Source organism: Taudactylus pleione, unplaced genomic scaffold (genome assembly GCF_031769625.1).
Source record: "Taudactylus pleione unplaced genomic scaffold, aTauple2 ptg000282l, whole genome shotgun sequence".
Lineage (NCBI taxonomy): Eukaryota > Metazoa > Chordata > Amphibia > Anura > Myobatrachidae > Taudactylus > Taudactylus pleione.
Window position 1 is genome coordinate 5386219 of NW_028284684.1, and position 17729 is coordinate 5403947.

At 50.0% G+C, this 17729-nt stretch overlaps 1 protein-coding gene across 2 annotated transcripts in view; it reads left to right on the forward strand.

The window, feature by feature from the left end:
* Positions 1–17729, forward strand: part of STX2 (syntaxin 2) — a 106920-nt gene that overhangs the window by 62316 nt on the left and 26875 nt on the right. For both annotated transcript variants that reach the window (XM_088482098.1, XM_088482097.1), the window contains exon 8: positions 3938–4075. In XM_088482098.1, the coding sequence (XP_088338224.1) occupies positions 3938–4075 (138 nt within the window). The remainder of the gene's footprint in view (positions 1–3937; positions 4076–17729) is intronic.

Genomic DNA, 17729 nt, shown 5'->3' on the forward strand with positions numbered 1-17729 from the left:
CTCAAATCCCTGAATCAGATTCCAACGGTGCCTTGACTCAGGTGGAATCGTCCATGCTCCATCATCCGATGTTTGGAACCTGGGGATTTTATGGTATATCCGAGTATTCAGGATACGTACCTACGGGTACATACAGAGCCCTCTCATCAGCATGGGTTCAGGTTTGCTGTGCCACAGCAACACTTGTAAGTTTCGGGCTCTGCCTTTTGGGGCTGTCCTCAACTCCACCGGGGTTTACCAGCTTTATGGATTTTCTGACAGTTCACCTGTTCAGTGTATCCGAATGCTCCTTTCTCTGGACGGTCTCCTGCTTTTAGCAGGATCACCAAGGTACTTTACCGCCAGGTCAGGATAACCGGGGCTTCTTCTCGGCACAGATAATTAGTCAACGGAGAAAAAGTCCTCCCTGCATCCCTCACAGGGTTTTCTTCATCTGGGAGCACTGCTGGATTCTCAGAATCTGAGAATTTTTCTGGCGTAAGACAAGATCTCCACTCTTCAACTTCGAGTGTGCGGATATCTACGCAGTCGACATATGTCATTACTCTTTGTGATGCGCGGTCTACCAGAGTGTCTACCTTTTGGTAGGGTGGAATGTGCTCAGTTCCATTCCAGGCCTTGCCATAATTGACTCCCCTCCAGATGGATCGAGTTTTTTCCATCGGATCGCTGTTCGAACGATGATACTTTCTCCGGAGGCGAGTTGGTTTCTGTCCGGGTGGCTATGGCCATCTCGTCCAGGGTGTTCTTTGCTAAAGACAGTGTCTGGTCCGCATTCGTTTCGGGGCAGTTGGACGTCTGTCGCTTCTGCCCTGCCACTTAACTTGTTGATACTTTAAGCTGTCTTGGACTTTCACTCTGGCCTAACCCATTTGTCACGGTAAACCTGAATAGGTTCAGTCCGACAGTGTCACAACAGTGGCTTCCATCTAGGCAACACTGGTAGTTGGGTGGCAATGTTAGGAATGTCACCCATTCTGACATAGTCCAAGGGTCTTCTCCTGGCCAACTCTGCGGTGTTTATTCCCGGAGCTCTCCATTGGGAAGCGGGCTTCCTCAGCCGTCACGGCGTGCATCCCGGGGACTAGTCTCTTCTCCAAGAGAGGTTTCAACTCCTGTTGAGCAGAGGGGGCCTCCATGAGGGGATTGATCCCCATGGCCTTCTGACTCGATCACACATTACCGGTGTTACAGTCCAGCTCTAGGAGTACTGAAGCTACCTTCAGTGACTCTTTGTCAGTGAAGTGGTCCTTCCACTTTGTGTACCTGTGTCCTCCGGTCTCCCTTCTTCCTCGAGGTCTTCGGAAGTTTAATTCGAGACGGAGGGGCTTTCCTTCTGGGGGCTCCAGGTCGTCCCAGACATCACTGGTACTAAGATTTTCGGAGTCTCCTCATCGATGCTCCGTTCCTACTGCTTCACTATCTGGACCTGTTGTCTCAGGGTCCTTGTTTTTCCCTGGATCTGGATCGCTTGTCTTTAACTGCGCCCCTACTGTGGTCCTCGGGCTTCCCTGGCTCTGTCTTCATTGAGATGTTTAGAGCAGATAGGCCAGACTTTGCTGGGATCTGCCACAGACTGTGGCATACATAATTCTTATGGTATCGTACCTGTCGATACGATCCTCCGGTGTCCAGGATTTCCAGATATTCTGGCGTTCCTTCCAGCTGGCTTGGGTTTCACCCTTGGCCTGGCCTTCCTGACAGTGCGGATCTCTACACTGTCGGTATGGTTAAGATATGGAATTGCTCCGCTCTGGTATCCAGTTCATCCTTTGGAGTGTTTTCTGGATTATGTCTCCACTTGTCCTCCCTAGGGACTCCTGGGGAGTTAGTAGTGGTTCTTTGTTCCCTCCGGGGACAGTCAATGGAACCGCTGGTTGTGATAGCCATTACATGGTCTATTGTTTAAGCTCTCTCTCTCTCTCTCTCTCTCTCAGGGTGTTTAAATCAACCAGGAGAGTGTCTGAATTGGGAGCGTTCTCATGTGGCTCCCTCTTCTGGAGGGCATCATGTCAGGGTGTGAGTTGCTCTCGCCCTGTGTTTCTTCTTAAAGTGGTTTTTAGGTTCCATATTATTCTGGAACTTATGGTATGGCCATTCAGTTCCCAGTCCTCTCGGCTGGTGTGGCCTCATGGACTGTGGTCCGGCCTCTTTGGCTTTATGTGATCCGTTCAAGTTCCTTATGGTAATCGGACTCCTTATTGGTGGTCTGCGGTTTCTGGTTTTAACAGGAAACGATGGCCGGCCTATAATGAAATGTTGACTGGATGGCCTCGTATGTCTTCCTCAGGGGCCTACCCATGGGTGGGCATTTCTGTCGTTGAGGCTTGTTTTTTTCTCGGGCCGTGTAACCCTCGTGGGCGGCTCGTCGTGGCGCCTCGGCTGTTTTGCCTTACTAGGTGTCCACGTGGTCTTCTGTCCATACCTTTTTAAGGTTCTAGGCATTGGTTTCCTTTGCCTCTCAGGATGCTTCCTTTTTGGCGACGGATTCTCCTCTCAGCACAGGAGCGTCCCCACCCTTGGTTGAACTGCTTTGGGACATCCCCAAGGTCAACCCTGTGGACCCCCTATGGACCCTGAAGTAGAAAACAAGAGATATGGTAAGAACTTACCTTTGTTATCTCTGTTTCTACGAAGTCCATAGGGTCCACAGGGCGCCCGCCCTGACGCACCTGGCTTCATATGGGCTGTGTTACTGGTCACCGGTTTCCCGTCTCCTTTTCTGTGAGTATGGTTCTAGAGTGTTCCAGTTTTCTCTCTCTTTTTCTCTCCTCCTCCGGCCTTTGGCTACTTACAATCTGAGGTGCCTCTGGCTGGGGGGCGGGGTTATAGGGAGAGTGGACCCAAGTGCATCCTGGGAGCTAAAAGCTTTAACTGCGTGGTGCCCGGATTTGGTTCCCAACCTATACCCCAAGGTCAACCCTGTGGACCCTATGGACTTCGTAGAAACAGAGATAACAAAGGTAAGTTCTTACCATATCTCTTGTTTTTTGCGAAGTCCATAGGGTCCTGGTTTCATATGGGCTATCATGCTGGTCACTAGTTTCCTGTCTCCTCCTCTGTGAGTGTGATTCTTGAGCGTTCCAGTCTTCCTTCTCTTTTGTCCTCCTCCAGCCTTTGTCTTTTTACCAAATGAGGTACCTCTGGCTCGGGGGCGGGGTATAGGGAGAGTAGACCCAATGCAACCTGGGAGCTAAAAGCTTTAACTGCGTGGTGCCCGGATTGGTTCCCATCACCTACATCCCTGTGGACCCTATGGACTTCGAAGAAAAAGAGTTAACAAAAGTAAGTTCTTACCATAACTCTCATTTTATCATAAATAGGTGGCATGATCTACTTGACTGTGGACCTGATTCGGAGGAGTATGCAACCTGATGGATTGCATACAACTCCGATAGTTGCCGTTTGGCGCATGCGCACAATCTGTACTGCACATGTGCCAATCGGTGTCTGTGATGAAGGTCTCAGTGCCTTCTAAGCTGTAGCATGATTGACATGCTGCGGCTGTTTTGGGGCTGGAAAGGGGCGGCAAAGGTGAGTTGCGGCCAGTGTCTGCGTCTTCCAACGAAGCTTCACTGGCCCAAGAAGCGTTAATTTCGCGGCCATGCTGAGTAATCTGAGGGTTACTTAGATGGCCAATATTCATGCAAGTGATCTGATGGCTGCGTCCTCAGACGCAGCAGTGTATCACAGAAGCAGGCAGGAGATGTTTGTTTATATAAAATGCCCCCTGCGGCATTAGCATTATTTCTCATTGCCGCTGTGTACAAAGGCACAACAGTGATATGAATTGTGTACAACTTTGAATCAGGCCCTGTGTCCGTAAATATCCTGCCTGTTTCTTCAGACCTAAAAACTGAAAAAATGAGCTGTTGGGGGGTGCATGACGACTGATTTTGGAGAACACTGGTCTACTAATTACATTTTTATCTATTAGATTATTTCAGATTCCCAGATCACACGGCAGGCTCTGAATGAGATAGAATCACGACATAAAGATATCATAAAGCTGGAATCTAGCATACGGGAGTTACATGACATGTTTATGGACATAGCAACGTTGGTGGAGACTCAGGTAATTAATTTAAGATTTACTACTTTGCAAAACACCATTTATTATAATTGGTTATAATATGTTAATTGGTATAGTTGATCTGCACTCGCTTGTGAAAGAGTACTCATGTATAAGAAGCAGCTGTAATAATGGGTTTCCAGGGTCTCATTCACAGAAAGATGCTTAAGTCGTCTCCACACTAGACGACTCGCAAACCATGCAATGTCGTCAACTATTTCCCTTTATCTCCCTGTCACTCCTGGACATACGATATTGTGCTTAAACTGTGCAATCTGACCAACAACCTGTCTGTGTCCTCAACGAATTCCAGTGCATCGGTAACGAGATTGCCAGATCTTACTGCATGTAGGTAAGTTCTGAGGATAAGACAAATGACCCACGGGACAATGCGTCAGAATAATTATCGTTCGTCGACACTACACAATTTGCACGATTTGATGTTTTGATGCGTCGTAATCGCCCAAATCGTGCAAAAACAGACGATTAGTTTGTAGGCACCTTTAGAGGTAACCTAAAATGATTTGTAGGTGGGTTGTAATTGTAAATGTAACAATAGTTATGTGCTGTGTAATGTGTGCGCTACATATATTGCTGCTGTTAAAAAAAATAAATAAACTGATGCAGTGAATTAGGAGTAGTGGTATTGTTCATAATGATAAAGCATCTACCAAGTCACAGATGTAAGTTAAAATGAGGATGGTATGTTCTGCACGAGATAATTTGGTGCTCCCAGTTGCCCTATCTCTTGTCTATGATGTGTGCTGGATGGGAATTTAAGAGTGTAGCCAGATGCTGCAATCAACTAGTTTCTGAATACTTAATTGATCTAGTGCAGGAACCAAATATAATGAGTCACGTAGGTATTCGCATGCAATTTGCTAGAGCCGGCGCCATTCCGCCAAGATGGTTACTACATTTAGTACAGTCGTAGGTAATGCCTATTTATTCTATACAATGATAGAAGCTAAATGTATTATTTCTTCAGGGTCCGTAGGCTCCACAGGGAGACCTTTGGGGTATAGCTGGAGCTGGATCTAGATCCCGGGCACCACGCAGTTAAAGCTTTGCTCACAGGATGCACTGGGACCATCCTCCTCTATACCCCGCCCCTGAGCCACAGGCACCTTAGTTCTAGTTGGTGCCCGGCAGGAGTCGGGCTGATTAGCAGCCCCAAAGGTGATTTGATTTTGAGATGATTTGAGTTTTTTTCTTTTGACTCTTCAGAGCGGGCAGCGGCGGACTGTCCATAGGACGTCCGCGCTGCCACTCCGTTACCCCGCCGATGCTGCAACGTCAGTACAGATCTGGGGATCTCGGCGGGACCACGGAGTCTGTGCTAGCCGGACTCAGCGGGACTCACTGGACTGCTGCCGGATCTACGGGGACAGGAAAGAGTGGATCACCGCTTGCGGTGATCCGCGTGTTGAGCAGTTTTTTACCTCCAATCTCAGGGGACAGAGCGGAGGTGCTGGCAGTGGCGGCAGGCCCCCCATACCCAGCACGTAAACTAGACCACCAGGGACTTAGAGCTGGAAGTGGGAACCAGCGTCCCGGGGGTTAATTGCCGTCCAGGGGAGACAGCCTTCTCTGGTTAGCGGCTCCACCCTGAGCTCAGCGCGCCTTTCTTAGATCTTACATATATAGATTCAAGTATTTGTGAGGTCTGTCACATATGGTTGTGTGCTGCACAGTGCCATATTGTTGGACCAGTGTTTTGCATACTTTGTATGCACCCAGTTTTGCGCTTCCTGACTTCCCTCTCTGCTTTCCTTCAGGTGCTGCGCTGCGCTGCAGGGGTAGGAAAGGAGGATTTATCTCAGTATGGGCTATGTGTGAGATGCTATCAGTTGTTTGGGCCCTCAAACCCCCCAACAATGGGACAGGATCCCCCTTGGGCGGTTTTTTTTTCTCAGATGCTGGCCTCCATTGCGGATCACCTGGCGGTCCCAGCCATTTTGCCCCATATGGGGTTGCCCCAAACAGCCATCCTTCCCTCTCAGGATATCCCGCAATTATTGCAGTCTACTCCTGGGCCTCAGACTGTTACTCCCTATCAGGGGTTACCGCTCTATATGCTATCCCCACCGGTACCACAATAGTCTGTCATTCCCTCTCAGGGATCTCGCAAGCTGTACAACCACCCTGGGTGGATGTTTTCTCTAGTTCAGTTCAGAGTTTGGCAGCTTCGTCTACGGCCTTTCAGACCATGTTGCGGAATGAAAAACCTCAGAAGGCATCTAAACGTCCTGTAGTGTTCACTCTAGGTCCGGCAGCAGGCAGGGCGCCGGACCTAGAGATAAAGCACTTCTGCGCCAGGCGGTCAAAAAGGGGGCGTGGCCAAAGAAAATGGGGTGTGTCTTTGACGCACTTTCTTTTCGTCACTCCTGGGGGCGTGCGGCACTTACGGACATGCCGAGCAGCCACCAAGCGCTGCCGTTTTGACCACCTGCGGGACACTGCGAACAGCGGGTGGAGACAGAATCCGCAGGCTGTCTCAGCGGGGCGCCGCACTGGAGGTCAGGGTGCTTTCTGCCCTTCAGAAATGGGGCAGGGCGCGGTGCGGCGCCCCGCTGAAACAGCCTAGCGGGAACGTTAGTCCTGTAATGTCATCCCAGACCACACAACTATCAGACACAGACATGTTATCAGATGATGGGGAAGTGCCTGAGGTGTCTGATTCAGATTCCCGTGCACAGGAGGTGGAGCCTAAATCAGCTATTCATGTTCCAGTGTTGGTAAGGGGGTCCGATCCATACTAGATATAGAGGATGCCGTTCCTGCCCCTAAATCCAAATACCCTGAGTTTAAACAGGCAAAGATGACTTCGTCAGTTTTCCCTCTCTCTGACCAACTGGCAGAGCACATGGTGGAGGCCTGGTAAGAGGCCTCCACCGCAAAAGCATTTGTCCTCATGGAAAAAGTGGGAATCCCCACCTGCGGTAGACACCGGTTTTCCGTCTCCCTTTATGTGAGTATGATTCTCGAGTGTTAGTCTTCCTACTCTTTCTCCTCCTTCGGCCTTGGCTACTTACCAACTGATGTGCCTGTGGCTCGGGGGCGGGGTATAGAGGAGGATGGTCCTAGTGCATCCTGGGAGCAAAGCTTTTAACTGCGTGGTGCCCGTGATCCAGATCCAGCTATACCCCAAAGGTCTCCCTGTGGACCCTATGGACTTCGAAGAGAGAGGGATAACAAAAGAGAGATAACAAAGGTAAGTTCTTACCATATCTCTCATTTTTTAACTGTGTTTAGTGACCATGCTTCAGTTGCCATTATTGGGACTTTGATTCTGTTTCAATAAATTAATAGCCTTGATTGCCTATTTCTGCAAGTGTGTATGAAGATAATATTTAGGTATGTCTTTCTGTGCTGCTGGTGTGACAAACAAAGTTCCACCTAATATTCATCCCACAATGGCGCTTCCCTGGTTACATGTGTTTTTAGTGGATATTAATCTCATTGAATATATAAAAGAGAAATATACAGTCAGGTCCATAAATATTGGGACATTGACAGAATTTTCAGATTTTGGCCTCTATTCACCACGACAATGGCTTTGAAATGAAACAAACAAGATGTGATTTAACTGCAGACTTTCAGATTTAATTTGAGGGTAATTACATCCAAATCAGATGAACGGTGTAGGAATTACAATGGTTTCTATATGTGCCTCCCACTTTTTAAGAGGCCAAGAGTAAAGGCCCCCATACATCAGAGATTGATTGCTGCAATCGTGCAATTTGCAATCAATTGTGTCTAAAGATCTTTCCCTTTTTCAATCGATTGCAGATTGTGGCAATTCTGCAATCGATTGAAAAAGGGAAAGATCTTTAGACACAATCGATTGCAAATTGCACGATTGCTGCAATCAATCTCTGATGTATGGGGGCCTTAACTCAAAAGCTATTTCATGGACAGGTGTGGGCTATTCCCTCGTTATTTCATTATCAATTAAGCAGGTAAAAGTTCTGGAGTTGATTCTAGGTGTGACATTTGCATTTGGAATCAGTTGCTGTCAACTCTCAATATGAGATCCAAAGAGCTGTCACTATCAGTGAAGCAAGCCATCATTAGGCTGAAAAATGAAAACAAACCCATCAGAGAGATTGCAAAAACATTAGGTGTGGCCAAATCAACTGTTTGGAACATTCTTAAAAAGAAAGAACGCATCGGAGAGCTCAGCAACACCAAAAGACCCGGAAGACCACGGAAAACAACTGTGGTGGATGACAAAATAATTATTTCCCTGGTGAAGAAAAACCCCTTCACAACAGTTGGCCAAATCAAGAACACTCTCCAGGAGGTAGATGTATATGTGTCAGTCAAGAATCAAGAGAAGACTTCACAAGAGTGAATATAGAGGGTTCACCACAAGATGCAAACCATTGGTGAGCCACAAAAACTGGAAGACCACATTAGAGTTTGCCAAACAACATCTAAAAAACAAGAGATATGGTAAGAACTTACCTTTGTTATCTCTGTTTCTACGAAGTCCATAGGGTCCACAGGGTTGACCTTTGGGGGTATAGCTGGATCTGGATCCATGGGCACCACGCAGTTAAAGCTTTGCTGCTCCCAGGATGCACTTGGGTACGTCCTCCTCTATACCCCGCCCCGGCCACAGGCACCTCAGTTGGTAAGCAGCTAAGGCCGGAGGAGGAGACTAAACAGAGAGAAGGAAGACTGGAACACACAAGAGACCATACTCACAGAAATGGGAGACGGAAAACCGGTGACCAGCCACACAGCCCATTTGAAGCCAGGTGCGTCAGGGCGGGCGCCCTGTGGACCCTATGGACTTCGTAGAAACAGAGATAACAAAGGTAAGTTCTTACCATATCTCTTGTTTTCTACTTCAGGGTCCATAGGGGGTCCACAGGGTTGACCTTGGGGATGTCCCAAAGCAGTTCAACTAAGGGTGGGGACGCTCCTGTGCTGAAAGGAGTACCCGGCGCCCGAAGGATGCATCCTGAGAGGCGAAGGTGTCAAACGCATAGAACCTCAAAAACGTTTGAATTGAAGACCAAGTGGCCGCCTTACACAGCTGAACAGCGGAGGCGCCACGTCTAGCAGCCCAAGAGGGACCCACAGAACGAGTGGAATGAGCCTTAACAGAGGCTGGCACAGGTAAACCCTCCTGTGCATAAGCCTCACAAATAACGGAACGAAGCCAACGGGCTAACGTTTGCTTGTTGGCAGGCCAACCCCTCTTGTGAAAACCGAAGAGGACAAACAAAGAATCCGACTTCCTAACCGAAGCAGTCCGATCCACATAGATTCTAAGTGCCCGGACTACATCTAAGGAAGCCTCACCAGCTGAAAGATTAGGCGACTGAAAAGCTGGCACAACAAGTTCCTGATTAATGTGGAACTTCGAGACCACTTTGGGCAAAAACTCAGGACGAGTGCGGAGCACCGCTCTGTCCTGATGAAAAATCAGAAAAGGAGGGCGACAGGAAAGCGCCCCCAACTCTGACACCCTCCTGGCAGAAGCAATTGCTAGGAGAAAAACGGTCTTGAACGTCAGCCACTTGAGGTCCACCACCTCAAGAGGCTCAAAAGAATGACCCTGCAAGACCCGTAGCACCACCGCCAAGTCCCAAGGAGCCACAGGAGGCACGAAGGGAGGCTGTATCCTGAGAACACCCTGGAAAAAGGTGTGAACATCCGGTAGTGTAGCAATCCGTCGCTGAAACCACACGGACAATGCAGACACATGAACCTTCAGAGAGGCCAGGCGTAAGCCGAGGTCCAAACCTGATTGAAGGAACTCCAAGATCCTGGAAACCCGGAACACCTGAGGATCATAGTTTCTGGATTCACACCACTGAAAGTAAGTGCGCCACACCCTGTGGTAAATCCGTGCGGAGGCAGGCTTGCGTGCCCTAAGCATGGTACCAATGACTGAACTGGAGAAACCCCTAGACCTCAAGACGGCTGTCTCAAGAGCCACGCCGTCAAAGACAGCCGACCCAGATCCGGGTAAAGGCAGGGCCCTTGAGACAACAGGTCCCGACGCTGAGGAAGAAGGTACGGAGCGTCGATGGAGAGACACCTCAGATCGGAGTACCAAGGACGTCTGGGCCACGCCGGAGCAACCAGCATGAGCGTGCCGCTGTCCTGCTTGAATTTCCGCAGAACACGAGGAAGTAAGGATATCGGAGGAAACAGATACGCCAGGTGAAACATCCATTTCACCGACAGCGCGTCTACCAGACTGGCGCCTGCGTCTCTTGTCCTTGACCCGTAAACGGGCAACTTGTGATTGTGACGGGAGGCCATCAAGTCCAGCTCCGGCAGCCCCCACCTGTCCACGAGTAGCTGAAACACCTCTGCGTGAAGCGACCATTCCCCGGGATGCACGTCGTGACGGCTGAGGAAGTCCGCCTCCCAATTGAGGACTCCGGGAATGAAGACTGCCGAGATCGCTGGAATGTGACACTCCGCCCAAGCAAGGATGCGAGACACCTCCGACATTACTGCCCGACTTCGAGTTCCTCCTTGGTGGTTGATATACGCCACCGTGGTGGCGTTGTCGGACTGCACCTGAACCGGCCGTCCGTAAAGAGCGGGACCGGACGACTGCAGGGCCCGATAAACCGGCCGCAGTTCCAGAATGTTGATGGTAAGAAGAGCTTCTTCCGCAGACCAACGACCCTGAAGTGACAACGAGCCGGTCACTGCCCCCCAACCCCGAAGACTGGCATCCGTCGTGAGCAGGACCCAGTCCGGGATCCAAAAGGGACGCCCCTCGACCAGATGAGCTGTCTGAAGCCACCAAGCCAAAGACTGCCGAACCTCCGGGGACAACACCAGCAACTGAGAGCGGATCCGGTGAGGTAACCCGTTCCATTCCGATAGAATCAGCCCCTGCAGAGGCCGGGAATGGAACTGGGCAAATTCCACCATGTCGAATGCCGACACCATGGAGCCCAAAACCCTCATAGCCGAATGGACCGACAGGCGGCAACTGCTCAGGCAACTGTGTATCCTCAGCTGCAGGGAGGAGACCTTCTCCGGGGTCAGGAAGATCCATTGCTGCCGAGAATCCAGCAGGGCTCCCAAATGAACCATCCGCTGAGATGGAATCAGGGAGGACTTTTTCCAATTTATCAGCCACCCGTGCGCTTGCAGGCAAGCGACCGTCAAGTGGAGATGATGAAGCAGTACCATGACCGCCATAATCTTCGTGAACACCCTCGGTGCCGTGGAGACCAAAGGGTAGCGCCCGGAACTGATAATGGTGTTGAAGGATAGCGAACCTCAGATACCGCTGGTGCGAAGGTGCTATCGGAACATGGAGGTAGGCGTCCTGGATATCCAGGGACACCATGTAATCCACCGGTTCCATCGCCAGAATGATGGAACGTAACGTTTCCATTCTGAACTTGGGAACTCTGAGGAATTTGTTCAGAGACTTCAAGTTGAGGATAGGGCGATGAGAACCATTGGGTTTCCGCACTAGAAACAGAAGAATAGAACCCCGTCCCTCGTTGTAATTGAGGAACGGGAACAATGACGCCTGCTGTCAGCAAGGACTCTATAGCTTCCTGAATCTGTAAAGACTTGGTCGTATCCTGAGAAGGACTCGTGCAGAAAAGCTGGTGGGGCGGTCTGTGCCGAAAAGACAGGGCGTACCCCTGGGAGACCACTTCTCAAACCCAGGCATCCGTGGTGGTATTGTGCCAGCACTGGGCAAATAGAAGAAGTCGGCCTCCCACTCTGGGGTCCCCCAGAGGGAGGCCCGTCCCATCAGACAGAAGGTTTATCTTCCTGCTTGGAAGAAGGGCGCCTGGCACTCCAGGGCTGCTTCTTGGGCTTAGAAGCGGCCTTGGTCGTCGACTGCCTCGGGAAGGACTGACCTTTTGCCTTGCCCTGAACCCGAAAGGACCGAAAAGCAGAGCTCCGTACCTTGGGGAGGAAGGCTGATTTAGACTTAGCCAGAGTGTCCACAATTTTGTCCAAGTCTGGACCAAAAAGCAACTCCCCATTAAAAGTTAAGGCCTCCAGTCCCTTTTTGGAGTCAGCGTCAGCTCTCCAAGATCTCAGCCACAAGGACCGACGCGCCGACACAGCTGCAGCCGACACCAGAGAGGTTAGCAGGCTTGCGTCTAACGATGCTTCCCCAATGTAGGAAGCCGCATCCCTCATTTGACCTATCAACGCTCTCTGGATCTCCGGAGCATTTTCCGGAAAGGTATCCTCCAAAGCATTGGCCCAGCTCTCGATGGCCTTAGCCACCCAAGAGATGGCCATGGACGGACGGGCCACCGCCCCCGAGAGAGAGTAGATAGACTTCAAACAAGTCTCCACCTTCCTGTCCATGGGATCCTTCAGGGAGGAGATCGACGGCAAAGGCAGCGTAGCGCTTTTAATTAAGCGGGTAACGTGGGAATCCACCGCTGGAGGAGTTTCCCACTTCCTGCAATGAGCCTCCGGAAACGGATAGTTCGAAGCCAACCGCTTCTGCGGTTGGAACCTCTTGCTGGGCAACTGCCAGGCCCCTGCCATATGATCCGTCAATTGATCGGACAGGGGAAAAACCGTCGAAGCTACCTTGGCCTTTTTAAAATTTGGGTATTTTGACCTGGGGGCGGGCACATCCTCCTCAATGTGAAGGATGGCCCGCACCGCCCTAACCAATGCCGGCACATTAATGGAAGACTTAGCCTCCATCTCCTGGGCCCCGGCATCCGAGTCAGAGTCTTCATGGATCTCCCCGTCATCCGAAGACACGTCCGTGTCCGTGAACTGAGCCGCCAGTGAAGCCGGAACGGAACGCTTGGACGCCCGTGGGGGCACATCTCTGTGCAACATATGTTGAAAAGCCGATGACGAAGCCGCCAGACTCTGAACAGAGCTGGAGAGGACGTCCACCCAAGGCGGGGGTACTGCCTGAGGATACCCCTGAAAAGGTACCATCGACTGCTGCGGCACCGTGGGGGTTTGCACGTATACCGGCAAACCCGCATAAGGACCCACAGTCTGAGACCCGGGAGGAGACTGCACCAGACGAGTCACACCCGGGGAACGGGGCATGGTAGGCTGGGGCAACGCCCTAGAAGGGGCCGCAGTCGGGACCGCAAGTCGGTCCGCGATTGTCGCCAGCACTTGCGTAAACATTGCCCACGGAGGATCCTGTGCCACCGGGGGTTTAGAGGGTCCAGGTACCAACTGGCACCGCCCGCACAGACCGTCCTGAGACAAATCTGCCCCGTCAACCCCTGCCGAACAGCGTCGGCAGGAAAACAACACAGGAGCCTCGGAGCGCTCATTCCCCTCATCAGACATGACACAAACTTTTTTGCAAAAAAAGTGTCTCACCGAAACGAGGTAAGGCGTATAACACCCACGCACTCCCAAGTAGGCAACCCAAACAGCCCACAATATGGTACTGAGGAGCACACCGCAGTATGTGACGGACCTCACAAATATGTAGATTTATATAAGTGAGGTACACAGAAAGAACACCCCTCCCCCACGCACCTGCGGGCCATAGGAGAAGGAAAGGGATAGGTAAAAAGCTGACAGTAAGTAGAAAATAAGCACAGACAGCAGCACTAGCAAAAAGTCACATACCATGCAGAGAAGTTATACTCACTGCACCTTCCGCTACAATCAACCTCCCAGATTCAGTGTCTGGGAGGGCTATAGCGCTGCGAACACTGTCCTTTGCAGGGGGAGAGGTACGCAGGGGGACTGGTCCACTGGAAGCCTGCCTGGGAGCTCTGCTATGCTGCCTTAGGAAGATGGCCGCCGGAGAGCCCTGAGGAGGAGTGGCCGAGTGAGAACAGCCCAGCGACGCCAGCACACATGAGAGAAGGCGCGCTGGGCTGAGGGAGGAGCGCTGAAGCAGGGAAGGCTGCCTCCCCTGCTAGTACTAAACCCCCGGGGAAGCCGGTTCCCCGCCGGTACTTACACCCCGGGGGCCAGCGGACACGTGGGGTATGCCTGAAGAGGGGGAGCCCGCCGCCGCTACAAGCGCCGCCGGTCTGTCCCCAGAGACCGGTGGCATGAAGACTGTATTTTCCCCGCTTGCAGCGCCGACAGCGCTGCACGCGGCTTACCTGGCCCCTTCAGTCCGGCAGCAGTCCTTGGGTGGTCCCGGAGCCACGCTAGTACTGACTCCGGGGTCCCGCTGCGATCCCCGGATCAGTACCGGCGTTGCAGCGCCAGCGGCGCTGTTGGAGCGGCAGCGTAGACGTCCAGATGGACAGTCTGATGCTGCCGCTCTGAAGACAGTAAAAATAAAATAATAAAATCATCTTCTTTTTTTTTTTTTAAATAAAGAATAAAGCTTAGGGGCTGCTTATGCAGCCCCACTGCACAGGGTGACCCGACTCCGGCCAGGCACCAACTAAAACTGAGGTGCCTGTGGCCGGGGCGGGGTATAGAGGAGGACGGACCCAAGTGCATCCTGGGAGCAGCAAAGCTTTAACTGCGTGGTGCCCATGGATGCAGATCCAGCTATACCCCCAAAGGTCAACCCTGTGGACCCTGAAGTATAAAAACAATTACAGTTCTGGAACAACATCCTATTAACAGATGAGACAAAGATCAACTTGTACCAGAGTGATGGGAAGAGAAGAGAAGGAAAGGAGCTGCTCATGATCCAAAACATACCACCTCCTCAGTGAAGCATGGTGGTGGTAGTGTCATGGCGTGGGCATGTATGGCTGCCAATGGAACTGGTTCCCTTGTATTTATTGATGATGTGACTGCTGACAAAAGCAGCAGAATGAATTCTGAAGTGTTTCGGGCAATATTATATGCTCATATTCAGTCAAATGCTTCAGAACTCATTGGACAGCGCTTCATAGTGCAGATGGACAATGACCCGAAGCATACTGCAAAAGCAACCAAAGAGTTTTTTAAGGCTAAAAAGTGGAATGTTATGCAATGGCCAAGTTAATCCCCTGACCTGAATCCGATTGAGCATGCATTTCACTTGATGAAGACAAAACTGAAGGGAAAATGCCCTAAGCACAAGCAAGCATCACCAGGGATGAAACCCATCGTTTGGTGATGTCTATGCGTTCCAGACTTCAGGCTGTAATTGCCTGCAAAGGATTTGCAACAAAGTATTAAAAAGTGAAACTTAGATTTAGGATTGTTTAGTTTGTCCCATTACTTTTGGCCCCTTAAAAAGTGGGAGGCACATATAGAAACTGTTGTAATTCCTACACCGTTCACCTGATTTGGATGTAATTACCCTCAAATTAAATCTGAAAGTCTGCAGTTAAATCACATCTTGTTTGTTTCATTTCAAAGCCATTGTGGTGGTGAATAGAGGCCAAAATCTGAAAATTCTGTCAATGTCCCAATATTTATGGACCTGACTGTATATACACATGTGGAACTAAAAAATATCCAATAGTGCAAAAACCTTTTGACACTTTTTATACCATTAAAACATTTTGTGTCAGTTTTTGAACTATTGGATGTTTTTCTGTTCCACATGTTTTTATCCCGATGAGTGAGAAGTGATACACACCTGAAGTAAGAAGGGAATAAGACGAGGCGAAGTTGTGACATCATCTGTGCAGTGATACATATCAAGTTGCTATCTAGTAAGGTTAAACAACTAAACGGACAAAGGGCCTGATTCAGACCCACTCGCAAGCGGCTGTCCGCTCGCAAGTGGGTCGATGGTGTGCACTGCGCATGCGCACGACGGCGGGAGCTCCGTCGTGCGCATGCGCCAGACGTGACGAGCGAAGGACTTTCCTTCGCTCGTTGTGTCTGATCAAAGGGGGCGTGCTGTCGATGTTGATTGACAGCACGCCCCCTTTGGTGGGCGTGCCGGGGGCGTGCCTCCCAGACGGGGGCGTTCCCAAGGGAACGCCTACCATCAGAAGCCGGCCCACTGACATCACTAGTGATGTCAGTGGGAGTGATTTTGGCTCTGATAGAGCCAAAATCACTCCGGGCCTTGCAGTTGAGAAACTCAACCGCAGGCTCCGGCTCGCAGTGGCGATGGTCGCGATGGTCAAGACCATCGCGCCATCAACCTGCACGCTCGTATAGGCTGTGGGTGGTGACCCACAGCTATACGAGCATCCAGGAGGACGCTCCATAATTATGGAGGACGGCCCTCATTCAGAGCGTGCGCTCTGCTCAGAGCGTCCGGCTCTGAATGAGGGCCAAAGATCACTATTAATCTAGAGTCTGAAGGGTCACAAGTGTGTAATTTCATTCACCGGTGTGTATTGAATCTTTCTAATAAAATATATATATTTCCAAAACTGGGAAGCACTCCATTGTTAATGCATATAAGCGTCGGGTACCCTCCTAAGTGACCCCCCTGACACGGGTACAATGTACAACCTATGGAAAGGCGGCACTCCGATCAATAGTCTCCAAACACGGATCTGATAATCAACGTTTCGAGGGTACTTTATTCCCTCGTCATAAGGATAACAATGAACATATACAAAAACTCACCATTAAATACCTGCCACCGTCACCATGTGCAGCGCTGGCCCACGGGGAGACAGGAAGTCGCGCCAAAATGACATCATTCCTCATCACCTGTCGCCAAGGCAACCGCTCTGTGTACAACTAATACAAAGTGTGTTTACATGTACAACACCACTATGCAGTAAAAAAACAATCATAGAGGATGCATCCACAAAAGACAATACCCCAATAATATCATGAGACTAATAACAATACATAAATTCACATTTAAATATAGATCTCCTGATCGGCATAACAGCATATAGTAGACATATATCCTCCTAAATGCGGGCATCCCTATTCATAACTATACAATGCAAGTAATTAATATTGCAATCAGTAATAACAAACTGTTAATACCCTGCTGTGTAATTAATCATAATAGATAAATCCCACACACAGACTACATAAAACAATGGAGCCCCATATTCTCATTAAGGTCACGGGGAGCCAAAGTACCCAGCTTATGTATACACCGGCTTTCACATTGTAATAGCCGACCTGCACGGTCGCCCCTCCGATCAGGAGATCTATATTTAAATGTGAATTTATGTATTATTGTTAGTCTCATGATATTATTGGGGTATTGTCTTTTGTGGATGCATCCTCTATGATTGTTTTTTTTACTGCATAGTGGTGGTGTACATGTAAACACACTTTGTATTAGTAGTACACAGAGCGGTTGCCTTGGCGACGGGTGATGAGGAATGATGTCATTTTGGCGCGACTTCCTGTCTCCCCGTGTGCCGGCGCTGCACATGGTGAAGGTGGCGGGTATTTAATGGTGAGTTTTTGTATATATGTTCATTGTTACCCTGATGACGAGGGAATAAAGTACCCTCGAAACGTTGATTATCAGATCCGTGTGGAGACTTTATTGATCGGAGTGCCGCCTTTCCATAGGTGATAGATAGATATATACACTTTTTTTATTTATTTTTTTGCTTTTTTATACTCAATTTAATATCCACTAAGGACACATGTAACCAGTGGAGGTGACACTGTGGGGACGAATGTCATTATATACGGACTACCAGTGTGTATGAAGGCAATATATTATGTTTATTGGGTGGTTATATTCTTCAGACCTGTAGGACTTTCATAGTAGCTGTGCAGGGAAGCTGACGGACGGAATCCCGACTGTCTAATCCCGGCAAGTGTCTAATGACAGGCGTTGAAATCCCGACGCCTGTCA